Source organism: Meles meles, chromosome 4, assembly GCF_922984935.1.
Source record: "Meles meles chromosome 4, mMelMel3.1 paternal haplotype, whole genome shotgun sequence".
Lineage (NCBI taxonomy): Eukaryota > Metazoa > Chordata > Mammalia > Carnivora > Mustelidae > Meles > Meles meles.
The window spans coordinates 161,298,585-161,319,500 of NC_060069.1; the positions used below are offsets into that span (position 1 = coordinate 161,298,585).

At 60.8% G+C, this 20,916-nt stretch overlaps 2 protein-coding genes across 2 annotated transcripts in view; one reads left to right on the plus strand and one right to left on the minus strand.

The window, feature by feature from the left end:
• The window catches only part of UMODL1 (uromodulin like 1), a 57,053-nt gene that overhangs the window by 13,094 nt on the left and 23,043 nt on the right, over nt 1–20,916 (plus strand). The window contains exons 6-11 of the mRNA XM_046002702.1: nt 1,177–1,317; nt 10,925–11,179; nt 13,477–13,589; nt 14,910–15,129; nt 18,956–19,087; nt 19,537–20,082. Of these exons, the coding sequence (XP_045858658.1) occupies nt 1,177–1,317; nt 10,925–11,179; nt 13,477–13,589; nt 14,910–15,129; nt 18,956–19,087; nt 19,537–20,082 (1,407 nt within the window). The remainder of the gene's footprint in view (nt 1–1,176; nt 1,318–10,924; nt 11,180–13,476; nt 13,590–14,909; nt 15,130–18,955; nt 19,088–19,536; nt 20,083–20,916) is intronic.
• LOC123940178 (60S ribosomal protein L10a-like) lies at nt 7,333–7,989 on the minus strand. The gene has a single exon (XM_046002703.1). The coding sequence runs from the start codon at nt 7,987–7,989 to the stop codon at nt 7,348–7,350; it is 642 nt and encodes a 213-aa protein (XP_045858659.1). The 3' UTR covers nt 7,333–7,347.

A 20,916-nucleotide genomic window follows, 5' to 3' on the forward strand; every position in this document is an offset into this window, starting at 1 on the left:
ACCTGGTCCTCTTCTTTGTTGGGGGTCAGCAAACTTCTTCTGGAAAGGGCCACACAGGATGGGGCTTTGGCCGCAGGCCGCACGGCCTCGGTCTCCACGGCTCAGCTCTGCCCTTGCACTGAGCTGCCGTGGACAGCGCGTGAGCGGAGGGCTGGGCCCCGTGGAACGTTCTGGCCCACAGCGGGAGCCAGATGCCCCTGCCGCTCCCTGGGCTGAGGGGGGCGGCTTCTCTTGCTGGGGGGGCTTCTGTGACACTGAAAGTCACATATAAGTGGGGTGCGGGGTCTGGAGCCCAGGAAAAGCTCCAGCGATTGCATTTTACTCCCTTCACAATCCAAAATGTTCTTAGAGACCCGACTGAGCCGCGCCCGTAAGGGAAGGCACCTGCAGTGAGCAAGTCAGGTTTACCACCCGAGGCGGCCAGAGAGTTTCCAGCAGGGGCACCTGGGCCATCTCATAGTGGCGTCTGGAGTCTACTAGGGGACAGTTGGGGGAGGTCCAAGGGAATGGGGCTTGGCTTTAGGTTGGACCGTCCCAGAGAGCGGGCACAGAGCCGAGACTGGGCGTCTCAGCACATCTTGTTGGAAAGGAGGGGACCCGCAGCTCACAGATAAGCCACAATCGGTAGAGAGGAACAGTCACTTGTTCCGGCCAAGCGAGGTGGTGGTTTGCAGGTGACTTGGCGTCCGTGTGTCCCGTCTGGCTGGGATAGAATTGTGACGCGGCCTCGCTCTGTCCCGCTTTATCCGGGTCGTGGAGCGGACTTGTCCGGGCCCGTGTTCTGCCGGAGCGTCCAGCTGTCAGAGGAGGAGGACAGGCCTCTTCTGGACGCCAGGGGCAGCTCCATTCTCTTTCTGGTCCGGGGAACTACCTGGCCACAAGGTTTATTCCGGGGTGGGAGTTTCAGATCCCATCACTTCAGGACACTTCAGACTCGCTGGTGGCAACCCCACGGGGCTGCATGTGGCCTGCGACGTGGGCCACCCTCGTGCAGGAAGGCGCCTGGCGGGCCCCAGAGCTCTTTAAGACAGGGCTCCAGAAGTTACCCCGAGACCGCTGCCCACACCACTTCTTCAGCCCTCGCGATGCCCGTCTGGAGGTTAATGCGAATGACGAGGTGGTTAGGGCTGTGACAAGGGCTATGACCAGTGTCCCACCTACTCCTCTTGTCAACAGATGTCGACGAATGCTTCGTCGATGAACTCAGTGCCTGCTCCGGGAGGGACCAGTGTTTGAACGTGGAGGGCTCGTCCCAGTGCCCCTGTCACCCGGAGCCGCTGGCCTCGGGTTCCCAGAAGCTGGACCGCACGTGCAGAGGTGAGCGACCCGGCCCTCCCGACTCGGGGAGGCGTGGCCGAGGGAATCTGCTCAGGCTAACCAGTCTGCAGCCCACAGCGTCCCTCCGCTCTTGCAGAGAGGGAATGACCAGCTTGTGCTCTGAGGACAGTTGCTTAGTTCCTTCCAGCATGCTGGGTCCCACAGTGGGCCAGTCCTGTGTTCGTCCTCGGGGCCTGTGATGTTTGTTTATGTGCCGGCCACCATGCTGCATGCTGCTGATAGAAACACGTGCAAAGGGGCGCCTGGGTGGCTCAGTCGGTTAAGCATCTGCCTTCGGCTCAGGTCATGAGCCCGGGGTCCTGGCATCGAGCCCCATGTCCGGCTCTCTGCTCAGCGGGCAGCCTGCTTCTCCCTCTCCTGCTACCTGCCATTCACCCTGTGTGTGCTCCCTCTCTCTCTCTCTCTCAAATAAATACATAAAATCTTAAAAAAGAAAAAAAAGAAACACATGCAAGTAGGTCACAACCTTTGCTCCCGGGAAACTCAGAAGAGAACACACCAGACGCTTGGGCGGCGGGGCAGGCTGGGAAGATTCGTCTCTCGCTTACTGCTTAAGTCGCCACCCTTCCGAGAGTGAAGGGGACATGATCCATACTTACACTGAGACCACAGGTGTGACCTTGACTGTCCTGTGACCGCAGGGTCAGCCTGGACGACACTGCCCAGCACGGGTCTAGCTCTGGTCCAGGCAGGTCCGGGGACGCGACAGGTGTACACATGCTGGGTGTGTGTGATCGGCTCCTGCCGTCGGGGGCTTCTAGTAAGACGCGGCTGCGTGTTGAAAGTGCCACGGCGCCGGTCAGCCCCGGAGTCTGGGGGCGGAAGGCAGTGTGGAGGGGTGGAATGGAGGCATCGGTGGGAGAGAAGCCTCGGGACTTCCTGATTAGTTCGAAGCAGGAGAGGAAGCGGGATACGGCAGCCCACAACCTCGTTGAGCCGCGAATTGTGGTGATTTCTGGGGGGACCGGGATGGCCCGGGTGGTCAGCAGCGTCTTTGATTATAGTCGTCATATGAGACGGCAGTGAAGCCAGGTCCACGCCAGGGGCCGGCCGAGCTGGACATTTGGTGCTGGCACTCCGTAGGGGACGGAGGCCTTGGCCCGGAGTCTGTGCGCGATGAGGCGCGGACACATGGCCAGGGCGAGGCAGGAAGCGCAGCCTCCGACAGTCCAGAGGGAACCATACCGCACGGACGGGTACCCAAAGAGGCTCAGAGAAACGAGCAGACTCGGAGGAGGTGTGGCTCCCAGGAGGGCCTTTTGAAAAGGCCGGAGATGCCCGAGCACATGTGTGTGCTGGTGAGGAGAGACCCTGGCTAATTTGGGCAGCTCTGGGACCCAGGTCCAGCTCTTCCCTCCTCCAGGAGGCTGCCCTTGGAATGTCTTCTCCCCCTCCCCGCAGGCCGTCCCCAGCTGGGATGACGGTCACCTGCAGCTGCTCTGGTGTGCGGCTCAGGGCAGGCCTGGTGCCCGTAGGCTGTCTGTGGGATGGTGAGGGGGAGGCCGGCCACTGCCAGCCCACGTGGAGGGAGCGGTGAAGGTCATGGTGAAGGTCATGTTCCTCTTCATTCATTCATCCACTCATCCATCCATCTACTCATTCATTCATCCATCCATTCTAGATCCTTCCTTCCTCCTTCCCTCCCATCCATCATTCCATCCATCCACTCCTCCACTGCGTCTACAACACACTTTAGTGAGTGTCTGCACTGCGCCAGGTGCTGTCCTGATGGTTTCTTCAGTGTCCAAGAGCCCTCGCTCCCTCGGCTCCCATTTCAGCGAGGAAGACCACACAGATGTGGACAAATACCAAATGTGGGGCAGTGGTCGGCTTCCAAGGCAAAGCAGAGTGATGGGAGGGGTGCGGCCCGGGGCCGTGGTCTCAGGTGTGGTGGCCAGGGCAGGCCCCTGGACAGGGTGACCTTTGGGCAGAGACCAGGTGAAGCTGGGCATGAGGACGCGAGGCAGGATTGTGCTAACACGCTCCAAAGCCGCTGGCGTGTGGACCCAGGGCCTGCGGCTGCCCCTCTCACCACAGGAGGCACTTTCTGGATTCCCTAAGGGTCTCGGGCTGGGGATCGGTGGTGGATTATTTGGGGGGGCCGGGTCACCACAAGGTCCTTGTAAGAGGGAGGCAGGAGGCTCAGAAGCGGGGAGAGGAGACGGTCAAGGGAAGTGGAGGGGGCACAGGGGCTGCTCGTGGCTTTGAAGGTGAAGGGACCGCTGTCCGCGGAGCGGGTGAAAGGCAGGTCTGGCTTCTCCCCCGGAGTCTCCAGAAGGAGCACAGCACAGCCCACGCCTGCGTCTTCGACTTCCGAGCTCCAGGGCAGTAAGAGTGAATTTCTCTTGTTTTATGTTACGGCAGCTTCGGGAAACTCGGGCATAGAGTGAGGTCCGGCCCCAGCGGGGGTGCGTGCCTGATGGAGTCCAGGAACCAGCAGGTGGCGGGGACGGAGTGCGGAGGAGGGGACGGGGACGGGGGCAGGACCGGGCAGGACCCAGCCTGCCCAGGGGTGATAAGACCACGGAGATTCTTAAGTGTTTATTCTGGAAACTTGTGGACAAATAGAAGCCCAGAGAGGAGTGTCACGAACGTGGGCTGACCCTCGAGACCCTCCTTGCCCCTCTGTCCCCGTCTGCTGCCTGCCCCTGGCCTCGTTATTCCGAACCTCCTTCAACGTCTCACTCCGTCTTTCGCGCTCCACGATGCAGCTCTAGGAGATGAGAGAGAGATTGAAAAAAAAAACACCCAAATACCAGATCATATCTTCCCTTAAAAACCCCAACCCGCAGTTCCTTCGTCTCATCAAACATCCAGTCTGTTGAGGTCTCTCCCTGTCCCGTCACCATCATAACTCTCGGACGGTTTGTTCGAATTGCAACCTGGGGGTTTCCCTCCACCTCTCTGTTTCTCCTCATAATCATTGGAGGACGCGGCACCCCTTCCCCCGGCTGCGTTTCCCATAAGCTGGGATCTGCCGACTGCCCTCCAGGGCCCCATCCTCTGGATTTTCTAAGCCACAATTGGCTCTTCCTTTGGTGCGCCCGGATCCCTGCACATCGATGAAGCCAGTGGACCTCTTCCTAAAACGTTCCCAAGTGCATCAAACACACGGGATGCCAGAGCAGACTGACAGCAACGAGACAAGTTCCCAGGGAGACTGTCGAGATCTCAAACCCCCAGATGGTGACTCCGCTGTCCCAAGCACGCTGTCCCCTCCCATCCATTCGGTCAACCGTCCTTTGCTGGACTCGGCTGCTCTGTCTCCCCACAAGAAGCCTTCGGGGAAGGCGGCAGGCGTGCGCCATCAGGTCCCAGAGATTCCTGATGGAACCGGGTGCACTCACCTGCTCTGGCCCCGACGTCAAGGAAGACCCTTCCCGGCCACCTTCCTTTCCCCGTGTCCCCCCTTCGCTGCCCAGGTTTCCCGAAGCACCTGCTTGAGAGTCCTAGTCTCAGGGGGAGCCCAAACGGACTTGTAGGCCAGGCCTGTCTTCATGCGTTGATTGAATCATGGGGTTCAGCTGTGGGAGCAAGGAGCTCGGGGATGCTCAGAGAGTGAGCAGGGGATGCTCGGAGAGACCACACTGTCCTGTGGTACGAGATTCGGGGGTTCCTGCAAGCACCAAACTCACGACCGAAGGAAACTCTACATTCTAGGTAGAGGCGAGTGAGAATTAAGATTCTCTTTCTCCTCTATATTGGACCCCCGACGTCTGCCTATGATCCCCGTCCGGGTTAAGAATCCCTAACTCGGCAATGGGCATTAAGGAGGGCTGTGATGTGACGGGCACGGGGCGTTACACGCAACAGATGAGTCACTGACTTCTGCCTCTGAAACCAACGATGCCCTCTTTGTTGGCTAATTGGGTTTGAATAAACTGAAAAAAGCCAAGAACCCCTAATGCAGAAGAAGTACCATCAGACTCAGACTCACATTTGACCTTTGCTTGGCAGGACTCGTTCATACGCCGTAGGTGCTGTCCTGTTCTTCCTGTCTCTGCGGGCTTAGTGGCAGTGGGGAGCAAGTGGGACTTTTTGGGGACCGTCCTCTGAGGAAGACCCGACTGTGGAGAGCGCCCAGCAGCGGACTGGATGACCTGTGTTCAGGTGCTGGGCAGAGAACAGACCAGGGGGGTCATGGCAGACCCCGGATCCCAGCTCTCTTTCCTTAGTGACAAAACTGGGAGTTTTACATGGCGATGTGCCCCGCAGCAAAGACTACGTTTCTTACCTCCTTAGTGACTCACCGTAGCCGAGGAGAGAGGCCAGAAGTCTCCCTGGGAGCCGGGAAGGCTCTGCAAGGGCCATGGCTTTGCTGAGACCAGGGTGGGCATGGCCCCATGAGGGCCAAGGCCCTGTTCGCCATCTGAGCCACATGGTGACCTTGAGGTTAGACCCTAGCGATGGAGGAGCGAAGATGGAGAAGGAGCCTGGGCCTGAGTGGCCACAGATGTTCTCCATGTGAGGGTACCCCTGTGGGTTGGAGCCCGGTCCTGTGGGCTTTCCTCTCCTGCGCAGCCCCTGATCCCACTCGAACGAGGATGGGGCAGGACTCGAAGCAGGGAGCCTGCAGGTTGAGTACCTGGGAGTGGTGGTTGACGACAGGACAGTAGACGTGGCGGGGACGGGCCTCCCCAGGACAACGGGGCACAAACGACAGGCCAGGCTTGCAGGAGAGAAGGCTGCAGGTCAGGGCTGTACCTTGTGATGGCCGGAACCTTCTCTCCGATGACACAGACTAGGGGCAGAGACAGCCCACTGCCTGCGGCTGTGGAAACTTGGTCTTTCTGGAACCTGGTTTATTACTTTAACGACCGGCACCAACAGTGGAAGGTAGGGGCCCGCCTTGGCGGCCCAGCACCCTGTGTTTATTTCCTCTGCTCCCTGCCCAGTTTTTTACGCTCTTGAAATCCTGCTGTTGATATAGTCTTGTATCCTGATTTCTTCACTCACCATCACGTCATATAAAGTTTTCTGGGAAGCCAACCTGTCGTCGTCCTTAGGATTTTCGATGGTTGAGCAACAGAGTGGGCCCCCTTATACGCAGTTTTGCTTTCCACAGGGTCATTTGTCCGAGGTCCACTGTGGCCTTATGGTCTGAAGGTCAATGTATGGTCTGAAAGTCAACAGTAGCCTAACGCCAGGTCACAACATCTCTGTGTCTCACCCCCATTCGCCTTGTCCCACGGGCATCTTGCCGTCTCCTGTCATCACAAGAAGGGCGCACGCAGGGCACTGAGATAGTTTGAGAGAGAGCGAGCGAGCACATTCACGTAACTTTTACTATAGCATATTGCTAGAATTCCTCTTTCATTTCTCGTTACTCTTGCTAATCTCTTCCTGTGCCTGGTTTGTAAGTTGAATCCTATCATAGGAATGTAGATAGGCCAGCACGTGGTCTAGAAGAGGGTACGTTTCTATTTGCGGCTCAGGCACCCGCCGCCTTGAGATGCCTCCCCCACGGACAAGGCCATCGTCTTCTACAGCAGTGACATGAGGCTCTTTGCTGTTTCGCTTCAGGGGGTGCATTTAGCCTGTTTCCAACATTCTGCCACAAGAACTGCAACTTTCATTCACATTGTTACGGAGCACATTGTAATCACGGAGTCTGAATGAATCTCTTAATTCACAACCCCTTTGAAAGGGACAGAACAGTGAGGACCATCCCTTTGTTCATAACAGAGGAGAGCTACTTAGCACTTGACTCTCCCCTGGCTTTTTTTTTTTCCCCTCTCTTTTTATTTATTTATTTATTTGACAGAGACAGAGATCACAAGTAGGCAGAGAGGCAGGTGGGGCGGGGGTGAAGAGGAGCAGGTCCCCTGCTGAGCAGAGAGCCCGATGCGGGACTCTATCCAGGACCCTGGGATCATGACCAGAGCTGAAGGCAGAGGCTTAACCCACTGAGCCACCCAGGTGCCCCTCCACACCCCCGCCCCGGCTTTTTTTTTTTTTTTTTTTAAACGGTAGCACTAGGATTTATTGAACTGTGCCTTAGTACAGGCGCTAGGGCTTGCCCATGGTGCTCTTGATGTACAAGGCCCGGATGTTCTGCCAGTTCTTCTTGAGCAAGGACACCAGGAAATTGACTGCTAAGTGGATGTTGTCCACAAGCTCATCACCTGTCATCTTCACGCGGCCAACAGCCACTGCTAGACACAGCACCTTCTTCATCTGGAATTTGATGGTGGACTTCACTTCTTCCACTGTGGCCACCATGTTCTCATTGTGGCTTAGCAAGGAAGGAAACTTGCCAGCCTTATTCAGGCCTGGGCCCAGTATTTGTGGGATCTGCTTGATCAGAGATTCTGAAGCCAAAAAGGCATCATACTTCTCGGCCAGCTTCTTGACTAACTTCTTATTCTTGTTGAGTTTCTTCAGTGCCTCAATGTCCATGTGGGGAATATCCACTGCCTTGGCCTCATCACAGTGCTGCTGGTCCCCCAAAACACACACGGAGAACTTGGGGCGGGGAGTGGACTTAAGGCTGACGGTGCCCGAGAAGCGTTTGTCCTTCTGAGGGTCGTAGTTCTTCAGGCTGATCTGCAGCTCCACCGTCTCCAAAAACTTCCCGCGCTTGCGCTGGTTCCCGCGCAGAACTTCCCGCACCACCCCGTACAGGGTGTCCCATGACACTTTGCTGCTCATGATTCTCGCGCCGCAGTCCTGCCCCAGCTTTTTAATAAGTGATTTATGGTCTCACCTCATTTAGCCTTTAGAACGCCCCCCGGAGGCACCTGCCGGTGCTGCGCTCATCTTCAGAGGAGAAAGGCCAGGTGAGAGACGGTAATTGTTGGTACGAGGTCTCTAAGCCAGTTCTAATGGACGATGGGGACTCGGGTCCATCCCCCGAGGCCACCTTTCCTAGCGCGCTCTGGAGGGAGGGCCCTGCTCCGATCTTGGGTTGTCTGTGGGTCACGATGATACTTCTCATGGGGACAGCTGTGACAGGGTTCGTGTGGCCAGTGGCCACGTCCGTTCCTCCCCCATCCGTGTGTAGGACCAGGAGCTGACCAGCTCTCTAGGGCAATGGGGTTTTTTTCTTTGCCGTTGCAGAGCCTGACTGGCGTGATGATTTAAGGTTCCTGTCACTGACTCCTCCCGCTCTGCTGTGGGGAAGGGGCAGAGGCCCCGAGCTGATGCTGGGAGGCGGGCTGGTCCCCTGCAGCACCGAGGAGCGGGGGTGCCCAGGGTCAGTCTCCTGCCCCGGAATGTTCCATCTCACAGCACGTGCAGCTGTACGGAGCGAGAAGTCCTGTCTCCCGGTCACTGCCAGTGAGTCTCTGTACTTGGTAAACAGTAGGCGCTCAACCAACATTGGTTGTCAATGAACGGAAAGGCAGGAGGGATGGCGGCTACTCCAGGGGTTCTTGGGTGTTAAAGACATGCACCTGCCAGCCCCACCCCTGGCAACGGAACCCTCCTCCGCATCAGCACTACCTTCCCTGCGCCAGCGTGCCCACACGGAACCCCCGCAGGCCGGCCTTCCTCTCCCGCACCGCGGCCTCCGGGGGAGCGTGCGGAACAGTCAGCGAGCCGAGAAGGCAGGAGTACAGTAACCGAGAGTGCTCTGGCTCGCGATCTGAGACAGCATCAGACTCTCATTACAGCGGGGAGCGTTGCCGGCCACTCTGTGCTGCGTCACTCGACGTCCTGGGTTGCAAGTCTCCTTCGAGATAAAGGGCCGCTCGGGAGCAAGACCTCACGGGGAGAAGCTGCACTCCCCGACCTCTCCTCTAACAGGCAGAAAAGACCAACGCAGGTTCCAGCTCCGAATGTCAGAGTGAATCCCGGTGGCTATGGGGGGCAGCATATGGTTTCCAGTGTGGAGGCCAGTGTGACTGAGCTGCCTGCTGTCAGGGGCTGGAGGTCCGAGCCCGTGGAAAACACAGCACGAGTTTCAGCTGCGTGTCTTGGGAAATTAGTCATCCAATTAATGACACGCAGGGCAGCTGGATCCTCGCACAAAACAAAACCGTCAGAAATCCCTCATGGCTCCCGCCTGCTATTCCGGGAACACGGTCTGTTTTTAGGATCAGGTGGAACTGGGTTCAAGGTCACCCGCACTCCCTCTGACGCGGTCTCCTTCCCAGCGGGAGCCTAACAGCTACTTGGCTCCATGAAGAAATGTCTCCTGAACCCGGGGCTTGGCAAGGGCAGGGCTGCTGGTGGGAGAGGCAGCCAGGGCTGGCGAGAAGCAGCCATTGGGGTTCACCCGAGCCGGGACTCCTCACCGGCCGTCAGGGTTCTGACCGTGGGATGCTCAGAATCTTGGCTCGAATCCTCAGCATTTCTACCTTCACAAGCTCCAGGTGTCAAGCTGACTGGCCCGAGGGAAGAGAGGAGAAGAGGTCGCCCTGGGTGATCACAGGAAAGGCGGGACCCCCAGGGGCTCCAGACATGGGTCAAGGTTGCCCGGGAGACATGAGGGCCCAGACCCACGGACGCAGGGATGCCCGTCACCCCGGCAAACATCAGGTCCTGGGTGTGGCTCACGGCCACAGGACGGGGGAGGCCTCCGGTTGGCCGTTCTCTCGGATCGGGCAGGGCCGAGAATTGAGCATTATTTTTGGGGGCCGCATTTTAAGAGGAAGTCAGAAAACCAGCGGGCGATGAGAAGGTGCCCTGCGACCGAAGGACGAAAATCCATGTCAGAGGGAAGACGGAGGGAAGGGGATGAAGGATGGTTTCCTCCGGGTCACAGGTGGGATCGGCCTTGCAGTGTTGAAAGGCGGCCAGTGGGCAGTGCCATCAAGTCTCTGGCATGTGGCACGGTCCTGCCCGTCGAGACCTTGACGACTCTCGGAGGAAGAGCTCAGTTCCTGGACGGCGGTGACAGGGCAGCACAGGGCCGGGTGCTGGAAACCGCGGCACCCAGCCCTGTCCCAGCTCTGGGGACAGAAGTCCAGAGCCGGTGTCCCCAGGGCCCAGAGGGGGGCGGCGGCAGGCATCCCTCCGAAGGTGGGCAGAGTCCACGCTGTGCAGGCGAATGCTTGTGAGGGCTCTTTCCCTGTGGCTATGCCGGGCGGAGGGAGTGCGGGACCCTACGGCCGTCCGAGTTTGAATGTTTTGAGGACCCTCCTCACCGTTTCCAGGGTCTCTGGGCCGCCTTCCCACCAACGGCGCGGACAGAGGCTCCCCTCTGTCCACGCCTGGCCAGCGTCTTATCGCTTGCGGCTTTGATTTTAGCTGTTCGGACGGATGCGAGGTGGGATCTCGCTGCGGTTTTGATCTGCATTTCCCTGATGACCAGGGACGGTGAGCACGTTTTCGTGTGTCTGTCGGCCACCCGGATGTCTTCTTTGGAGAGAGGTCTGTTCGGATCCTTGGCCTGTATTTTAATTGGGTTGTGTAGGGTTTTTTGGTTTTCTTGCTGTTGGATTGTAGGAGTTCTTCCTGCGTCTTGGATATCGGCCTTTCTCAGATGTGTGATCGGTGAATGTCGTCTCCCATCCCGGAGCCCGTCTCCTCGCCTTGTGGATGGTCTCCCTTGCTGCGCCGAAGTGTTTGGTCTGAGTTTCCCGTTTTCCCACTGGTGAATGTCGCGTTGGTCGGCTGATCTCGCTTGCTCCGTGTTTCACAGACTGCCCTCCCGTCCGGGACTACGCCATCCTCAATGTCACCAGCAGCAGCTTTCGGGTGTCTTGGAGTTTAAATTCTACCCGGCGCCGCCCTCTCCACGTGTGGGTCTACAAGGGGGAGGAGCTCGTCTGGAGCGCCAGGACGGCGGGGAGGACCCTGCAGGTGGCCGGGCTGGAGGCCGGAGAGCTGTACACGGTGAAGACCAGCCACCAGGCGTGCGGGGCCGATGCCACCGCCGCGCTGACCGTCAGAACAGGTGAGTGCCCTCGCACGCGCCCCGCTGGCCACCTGTGGGTCTTGGTCCCACCTCCGTTCTGTTGGCCGCGAGATTCACATCCTCCTTCACCCGGTTCTCAGGGCAGGACAGGGCGGGGCGTCGCCTTCCTGGCGGGGCTGTGGGGGTCCCACATCCTCGGGGTGGGGCTGTGGGGCTGTCTGTGCTCTCCGCGGCTCCCCTTGCGCCCCTACATCTCGCCCTGTCCCGGGGGCTCACTCTCACACCTGAGCGGACGCGGGACCGTGGGGAGCCCACCTTCTGGTTAGAAGGACTTAGAAAGCAATCAGAGAGCACAGAGACAAAAACGTAATAAAGCAAAAACGGCAACGATCTCCATGACCTGAAAGAGCTTTCGTGACACTGAGTCCCCAGGACTGAGTCCCCAAACAGAGCAAGTTTCACGTGAAATCCTAACGGACCTGCGTCCTCTCCTGCGTGACGCACCCGACGAGCTAACGCTGTCCCCACTAGGGGGTCCGCGAGGCAGCCTGCTTTCACCCAAACAAACACGTTACAGGTGGGAACCAGGGATTCCGTTCCGGAGAGGGCGGCTGGGATGGCCGAGGGGGCTCTGTCGGCGGCTGACCCTGGCCCAATCCATGACTCCCTCTCCTCTTGGCCTGGCCCTGGCAGTCCCTGGCTGGGGCAGGTCTGGGTCAGGTCCAGCACGCGGGGGCAGTGTCCTAGGCCGGCCCCTGGCTGGGAACTGGTGGGGCTCCCGGACATGCTGGTCCAGGGACAGTCGCAGAAATCGCTGCGTGGGAGACCCTGTGGGTGTGTCTCTCATAGAGACGAGTGCCAATGACCGTAGCAGTGAATTGGAGAGGGATGGAATGAGCAGGACTTCAGGACACGACCTTACGCCCTTTGTGAGCCGATCTGGGGGCTGACCCTTGCTAAATTGCCATAGCTCATAGCACGGGCACCCAGAGGACACCCCGCCAGCTTCAGGCAAGAAACACATAAACCGTGGCAAATGAGGCTTCTGATTTCGGGTCAGGGAGCAGCTCATCTGCTCACTCCCTCTTCCAAGGGCTGTGGGGAGTAAGTGGAGGGAGCCCTCTGCTCCCTGGGTCATCCCAGGAATGAGGGCGCACCCCAGTGCTCCCCAACCGCAGCTCGCCACTGTCCCTCCTGCCCTGCTCCCTCCCGGCTCCTCTCAGGACCATGTACAGAGCAACTTCATGTCCAGCAGGACGTGCCCTGGGAATGGACCCACCTGTGCCCTCAGGAAAGTTCCAGAAGACTCCTGAGATGCCAGCCCCTTCTCTCCTCAGCCTTGGTTTTCTTCTCCATCTCCGTATTGTCAAAATGCCATCGTGGGCACACCGCCCTTCTAGGGAGCTTGGTTCACCTTCAAGGCTCTCTGGCGCATCAGTTCGGCCGTGCTAGGAGCCGGCCGCCTTGGGAGCCGGTGGCATGATGGCCATAGGTTTCCAGGAAACCCAGGTTTCCTGGGCACGGGTGGACATGCCCTTCCGGGGTGCCACGTGTTGTGGGCAGGGTCGAGGCTGACATCACAGGGACTCAGGCTGCCCTGAGCTAGAAACACACGGTACACAAGCTGGGGACATTTCCGTGGCCCATCGAGGCGGGTGACACCGTGGGGATAAACAGCGCCTCCGGCCCGGGCTTGCTCGTCTGGGGGGAGCGGCTGGTCGGTCGTCGGAGAAGCAGAGACGCGGCAGGACCTGCCGTGGATGTGGGTCTCACTCCGGTGATGAAGGAGACACGTGTCCCCTGTCCCGTCGTAGTTTCCAGCTTTGCTTATGTCCAAGCGAACGGTGGCTCCCTCTCAGGGTGACCGCCCCCATGGTTTGCGGGGACAGAGTAGGTTCCCCAGGTGGGACTTCGGTGCACACCCCTGGAAAGGTCTGGGTGAATGGGGCCATTGGTCACCGAGGGCCAGGGCCTGGGTGGGGTCCGGCGTGAGGGCCTGGCTGGCCGTGCGTGTGAATGGGGCGGGAAGGTGGGGGTGACGGCTGGCGGGAGGGGCCTTCAGACCCCACCTGTGGTGGCTGAGTGCCGGTCCCCACTGGCAGGGGACAGCGGCTCCTGTCCCCCCCACCCCTGCTCTGACTGAGAAGTGGCGAGTGTCGGGGGGCTCCTTCCTCCCGTGTCCTCCACCACGGCTTCCCGTGTAGGACTCCTGCCTCCGTCTGTCACGGAGGACATAACAAACGTCCCCCAGAAGAAGAGCCTTTCTGGGGGACAGGGACCGCACAGCGTGTGATAGCACATCACCGACTGTGGCTCGTGTGTTCCCGCCGTTGCAGACGCCCGCGTCTTCCAGGTCACCATCAGGGTCCTCAACCGCACGGCGACGGAGGAGCTGCGCAGCCGTAGCGGCCCCGAGTACCGGGACTTCTCTCGACAGCTGCTCGGCGAGGTAAAGCCAGAACGCAGACACGGTGCCCCGTGGGGGCGTCCGAGGGAGACACCCGCCCGCTCCAGCCCCCGGGCCGAGCCCCTTCTCCGCACCCGCACTGCTGCAGTCCAGACCCGGCTCTAATTACCCAGGAGCTCCCTGCTACGGGCCCTGGATCTGGGTTTGGGGCAGCCGCCTTTGGAACCATGCTTTGGTTCAAATGGGCTCTTGCTGGTGTGCGCCTTCCCTCCGGGGGGCCCTGGGCGTCGATCTGTCTCCCGGCGCAGGAGCCGCTTCTCTGGGGAGGCATTCACCAGGGGTCACGGCCTCCGTCCCTCCCTGTGCCTCCCCGGGGACAGCGGCAAGCAGCCCGGGAGCACCAGGCCAGCGGCCAACGCTGTCTACCCTGGGGTGATGGGCCAATTAGGAAGCAGAGGGACTTGCTACACCGCCGAGAACTCTCGGAATGGTCTGAGAGTTTATCCTTCTGCAAACTGACAAGTTAGTCGGCTCCTGCCGGGGTTCTGGGGTCAGAGACGGAGGACTTTATCCCCCCAGCAGGGCGGGCGGCGGGAGCATCGCGCCCACGACAGCTCCCTCTGGCTTGCAAGTCCCACCGGGCTGACGTGGAGGGGTGCGGGGATGGGGCGCACACCGTGGGTCTGCGTCACAGCCAAGGAACCCCGAGCTCAGGGAAACTGAATCTCGTAAAAGGCTGAAGGCAAATCTGCCTAAATGTTGCCCCAGAACGAGACACTATCTTTGCGGCGGCTGACATGAAACGATAACCCCACAAACGTCTTGGAAGGAGACTTTGGATGTTAACACTTCTGCCGGCAAGATGCGTAGCCGTGGGGCAGACGGAAAGCGAGTGTCTCTCCACATTCACCTGCCTGGTGATCCTCGCGTGTGCGCAGGCATGGTGTGGGGGCAGGGCAAGGCTGGCCTCCCGTGCTGGGCACCTGCTTGCCCACGTGTCTCCCCGGGGACCCAGCCAGTAAGGGGGGGGGCAGCTCCAAGTAGCCACTCACCGTCGGTCTGGCTCACACACGTTACCTGCACACCGATTTCCGGGCACGCGGAGGGGACGGTGCGTCTCCTGCTCTGTGGTGGGGAACCCAGTTGTCGGTTTCCATGGATTCTCACAAAGCCGGACCTGGCCCGGCCCGGCTGTCCCGGGGGAGGCCCGGCTGGGGTGCGGGGAGCCGGGGCATCTCTGTTTGCCCCAAGAGGCTGGTGGCTGGGCACCTCCTCTCGGTCGCGAAGGGGACAGATTCTGCGCCCCGACCGTCGGACATGGGAGGACGCTGCTGGAGACATCTGTCGTCTCTTCCTGGCCAGGTTGAAAACTCCCTCCCGCCGGCACTGTCCGACCTGCACAGGAGAGGGAAACTGAGGCTGCGGGTCATCTCTCTCCGGGCCGGAAGCGTGGTGGTGACGCTCAGGCTGACGGTTCAGGACCCCGAGTTCCCCGTGGGAGTCTCCACGCTCGTCCCCATGCTCCCACCTCTGCTGGCCAGCACGGTGTTCCAGATCGACCCGCGGGGGACACGTGTGGAAGGTCCGTTTCCCGCCACACCCAGGCCAGGCCCGTTCAGGTGCACGTTTACTGTAAAAGGTCGATCAGGGGCATGAACTCGTCTCCTTATTCCGCGTTCCCGCACGGGATCTGGAAGCCCGCCCATGTCCCACACCTCCTTGCTCGGGGTGGGAGAGGGACCCCAGTGCCCGGTGAGCTCGATCCACAGATGGCCCGGGACGCAAGGTGGGACGGACCCAGAGGACCCTGGGGGGGATCGGCTCTGGGGGCTGTGTCAGGGCCCAGCTCCACCGCCACCATGCCACCTGCTCACGCGGGCATCTCATTCCTTGGCCCAAACGTTATGTAATTTTACCTGATGTTGCCTTGAGGCAGGAAGTCAAAGATCAGGGGAGAGAGAGAGACCCAGAGACGGAGAGACAGGAGGGTGGGCGGAGACCGGGAGGAGAGAGAGTCAGAGATAGAGGGAGACAAGGGAGAAACAGAGATAGAGACAGGGAGAGACAGAGATAGGGACAGAGATATGGAAAGAGACAGAGAGATAGGGGTAGAGACAGAAAGACAGAGACAGACAGAGACACAGAGAGAGGCAGAGACAGAGAAACAGTGAGATAGAGATAGAGAGAGACAGAGAGTCAGAGAGATGGAGATAGAGGCATGGAAAGAGACAGAGAGAGAGACAGAGAAAGACAGAGACATGGAGAGAGACAGAGACAGAGAGAGAGACAGTGAGAGACAGAGCAACACAGACACAGAGAGAGCCTGCTGACATGTAAGGAAGTTCTTGCCACTCAGACCTGGGGGTGAAGCTCCGCGCAGCGAGAACTCCGGCAGCCTGCCTGGGACCCTGGGGGTCCGAGAGTGAGCTGTCCTTTCCTTCGAGCTCGGTCGCCTTCCGGCTTGCTGTTCCAACCTCCCCCTGGCCGGAGGATGCAGGGAAGGCCGTGGGACGGTCACATCAGAAGTCAGGCCTGGAAGACCCCTGCCCGCTTAGCCTGGGGTCACTCTGTCACTCACTCTCAGGGACGGAGATGCCAGCGGTCCCCTGCACAGGGGACGCCTGCTTCCCTGGGCTCAGGGACATTGTGCAGGGAGGCATGGGGCACTCCCTGGGTGGATCCTCACCGGGCACCCCAGGAGCCCCCTGAGACCAGGTCCGAGCCATCTCCCGGTGACCCAGCCATCCCTACGTGCCGTTTCCCAGCCCCATCCCTGTGCACCAGGCACTGGGTGACCCTAGACCTTAGCCAGCGTGTTGAGCGGTAGCTCCCAAAAGAAACGTCCACCAGAACCTCAGACTTTGTTTGGAAGAGGGTCTTTGCAGATGAAATTAAGGTACGGATCTGAGACCGTCCCGGATCAGGGGTTTCCAGTCCATCCGGAGGCTTGCGGGGTCTGAGAAGTGACGCAGAGAGACAGGAGGCATCTTTGTCCCTCGTGTTCCAGGGCTGTTAGCGGGTCATGTTCCGTGTCCCCGTGAGGTCCGGAGGCCTGTCCACAGTTAGGAGCCCCCCAGGCGCTCGCCCTGCAGGCTCCCTGCCGCACGGTGGGCTGTTCGCTGAGGGGCCGTTGTGGGAGGCCCTCCAGGGTCGGGACCCCTCTTCTGCCCAGCGACTGGGGCGGGGGAATGCCAGACCCCATGCAGGGTCCTCTGACCCAGTGACTGCTGGCGGCTGTCACCAGGGCTGGCAGGCAGGCACCGCCCCCCCGCTCTGGCAGGTAGCCCAGGCCCGGGTCCTCCCCAGGAGCGCCCCAGCCCCGCGGGCGGGGGGACTAGAGGAGAAGCACAACGAAGCGGTTGGTGGGAGCGCCGAGCCACAGGCCAGAAAGTGCCCTTCCTCTGTGGTTCGCCCAGAAATGCGGCTGTTGGCGGCCTCCGAGCATTCCTGCTGACTGGGGGCTCTCGCCTGCCATGAGTCAACACGTCCCAGCAGCGTGGGGGGTCACATTGTCATGACTTCAGCTTCTCCCCGAGGCCCGTCTGTTGGCGGGGGAGTCACTGGGTGGCCACGTGTCCTTGGTCTTGCTCCAGGAGGGCGTTTCTCTCCCTGAGCTGCACCCGTGGCTAGGAACCGCACCCTCTGGGAGCCCGCCCACCCTCGCCCCTGCAGCAGGGCGGGTGGGAGCAGGGCGCGGCCCCATGCTCGGCGCCCCTGCCCGCGAGCTCAGTGGGCATGTCCAGAAGGAGCCGATGCCACCTGGCAGCTCTCACCGCAGACCCGCCTCCTCGCTCTGAGCTCCAGAACCACTGGGCCTCGGGCTTTCATGCAGGACCCAGCAAAGCCGCCCGAGCTGGACGCTGGGCTTGCCTGCCGGCTGCGGGCCGGGGAGCCAAGGCTCGGTGAATGACCGCCACTGAAAATAGCCACCAGCTGTTCAGTGCTGGGAGCTCCGGTCTGGGCCGTGGGACCTGTGGTCTCCTCGGGTCCCGCCGCCCGGCCAGTCTGGGCTTCATCCCCGAACCTGCTCGAGCTGCCTGCAGGCTGGCGGGGGGGGGGGGGGGGGGGGGGGGGGGGGCAGGGCTCCAGGGCGACCGGTCCGTGAAGGAGCCCCGGGCAGGGGTGGGGCGTGGGGGGGAGTGACTGTCGCATTAGCTGCTGTGTCTGCTGGTCTCAGGGAGCTGTTTCCGTGAGCTTCCGGGAAGATCGCGTGAAGCAAAACCGGGAGCCACAACCAGAGTGTGCAGGCAGAGTTTTCTCTGTGCGAAGCTGAACTCGTGCCCTGTCTTGACTTCAATCCGGGCCACGTCCGGGCTCCTCTGGCTCACCGAGCACGGGTGGGGCACTTCCGCCCACAGCTCTGGGGGGACCTGGTACAGAAGGGTGCATGCATGGGCCGCCCAGCCCAGCCTGGGGGCGTGACCGGCCTGCTCCACCAGCCGAGGTGACTCCGTTCCCTGCCACCTGCTCCCCTGGGGCGCATGGGACAGGCAGTGACCTGAATGGTGGACTCTGGGGCGTGGGAGATCCGTTCCCCCAGCTGGAGATATTTATTCCTTAAGGGTTATCACGCGCATTACACATAGCCCCTCGTCAGTCAGTGTCAGAACGCAGGAGACCATCCCGTGCTTCCTTACGAGCGTGGGGGTGGCAGTCCCCGGGGACTGGAAGAGGGGATTGGAGAAGGCGGGAGAAGGAAGGGAATGGGGGTCCCCGTGAGCCTAGTCTCAGGGTTTGGCTGATGCTGGTCCTGGCGGCTGCTGGTTGGAAATTCCCGGGCTGTTTCGTGAGTGAGTGGGTAGGAGGGTGGGGGGGCCTTGGTTGACTCACTTACCTAACCCTCTTCTTCCTCAGCTCAGAAGGGTTCCCAGGGACATGAGGCCTTTGGGATTCTCAGTGTCCCAGACCGGGGAGGAGGTGTTCAAGGACCATTCCTATCTGTGTCGCTGAAAGTCCGCGTTACACTTAACCAGACTCCCGCGGGCTCGGTCGCTTTTCTTTGCTGAAGCGCTAAGCGTTAGGGGTGTTGGTGCGTCACGGAAAAGGGCAAGTGTCCCTCTTTGGGGGCCTGGGCACAAAGAATAAAGAGAGGACTATATTCACACTTTTGGGTGCTAATTGCTCCAAAAGGAACCAAGAGTCCCTCATCTTTGCCCGCGAACCAGCCAGCCGGCAGTGAGGGTTGGCAAGGGCAGGTGGGCTGTCTTGGGTCAGGGACGGGCTTCCGCCGATGGCTCTGCCCAAGGCCTGTCTCCTGGGGCCCCCGGAGGCCAAGGGCACGCCCCTGACTGCCACCTTCATCCCTTCGACTATTTGCTGTTTGGGAAGAGCTCTGCCCCGTTGCTGCTCTGTTTTCCGAGTAGCCCCCGACGTTTCTCACCGGCTTCTGTTTCTCGCCCGCCTGGCAGATTGGGATGAGTGTGCAGAGGGACACGACTGCTCCCCGGCCGCCCAGTGCATCAACCTGGAGGGCTCCTACACCTGTCGGTGCCCGACGGCCAGGGACGCCGACCCCTCCCGCGCTGGCCGGGCCTGCGAGGGTGCGCCCCTGCCTGGGGACCTGATATCCCCGAGCCTTTCTAATGCCCACAGGCCGCTGTCCTGCACGCTTTCCTTAGTCATGTAATGTCCAGCAGGCTGGGAACGGTGCTCAGCACCAAGCCTTACGCTGAGCACAGATCTAGAGAAACGGCCCCGTTTGCACAAGGGCCCGATGGGTTTATCTGGGGTTCGGCAGCCTCCCCGCTGGCGCTCACTCTTGGCCCATCAGACGGGTCTCCTTTATCAAATGGAAAGGCCCTGCCTCCCCCTCCGAGAGCACGCGGGGTCTGCGGACAGGGGCCCTGCTACACGTTCATGATCCCATAACCCCAACGAGACAGCTCACGTCCCCACTTGGGGCCCATCTGGGGAGCCCTCACCTGTGGGTGGCATCGGGAGGGTTTTTGGACCAGAGGTCCCCTCTGAGAGTGGATGTGTGTCTCGGCAGGTGATGTGGTGAATGCTGCGGGAGGTGTCCTGCCTCCGGCAACAGGAGGAACAGCCCTTGGCTGGGAGACTCCCGCCTTGTGGCCCAGCCCTGGTCACCCCTGGGGCACCCCTGCCGCAGGCCAGACCCAGACCCCAGGGCCCCCACCCAGGAGAGGGGGCAGCGGCGTGGTCAAGCAGGACAGGAACAGCACAGGGCAAGGCATGGACGAGGAGTTGTCCAGCGTGGCCCTAGGCCTGGCGAGCGGCCAGTGGACAGCCAGCAGGACTCTTGGGACAATCCCCAGCTCCCCTCCTAGGACCATGAAGGGCTTGCTGGACACCACGGGATGGTTAGCAAGAAACTCCAGCACGGAACCGTCCTTCCGGCCCACCCCTCGCGAGGGCCCCACAGACCACACAGAGTGGCACGCCAGTGTCCCCTCTTGGAACATGCCACCAGCGCCTCCGGGCCCCACAGAGCCACGCGACTTGGACCCTGGGTCCTCCATTCCCCCAGACCTGCCCTCAGCCCGCACTGCTGAGTCTCTGAAGCTTGTGGCCTGTGGTGAGTGCCTCGGGTGGCGCGTCCTGGGGCACGCGGGCCCTGAGCCCCCAGCACGACGGGAACTGTTGAGTTCCGGTTGGCAAAGGCTCACCCATCATAGAGTCAAAGACCTTTGTGAAGTGTCAGGGGCGTGGCTCCATGGACGGCCAGGCCAAGCGGGGCACGGCACAGCCGCGTCCCTGCCGGTGGCTTCTGTCCTGTTAGGATGGGAACCTGGTCCCCGTGCGTTCTCCAGGCCTCTCCTCCCTGTCCCCAAGGCTTCTGGCCGTCCACAGCAGAAGCAGGAAGTCGGGCATCGGGAGGGGACTGGAGGGGGGCGGGGGTCCTATCAAGCACTGTGGGACGCCCCCAGAAGTGTTGGACACCCCGACATCTCCACACCTCCCCTTGAGCACCGTCTCCCTGAGCCCGGTGCAAGCCCCGCGCTGTATCGACCCCCAACAGTTGCGCTTACACCACACGGAGGGCTTAGCCCGTTGCCAAGGTCCTGGGGCAGCAATGTGGGAGACGGTCCTGTGTAGGAAAGGGCCCTGGCCGTGCGGCTCCCACAGAGGAGGCCACGCTTGGCATCTCCGTGAGGCCACTGCGCCGGCCCAACCCTGCCGCGTGCAGACAGACCTGATGGTCGGATGTCGCTCGTCAGTGTGTTCCCTCTGCTGAGCGGTGTGGCTCCCAGGACAAGACTTTAAAGCCCCAGTAAGCCAGTGCCGTTGGGCACCCCGGGATCACCCTGCAGGAACGACCCTGTAGCCAGCAGGAGCCACTTCTGCTGACCCCTGCATGCGTCCGCTCGGGGCTGGAGGGGCACCCCTTCTGGGAGAGCCACCCAGAATC

Excerpts from the sequence above, each read along its gene's own strand:
- LOC123940178 (XM_046002703.1), bottom strand. The coding sequence starts at position 7,989 with ATGAGCAGCAAAGTGTCATGGGACACCCTGTACGGGGTGGTGCGGGAA.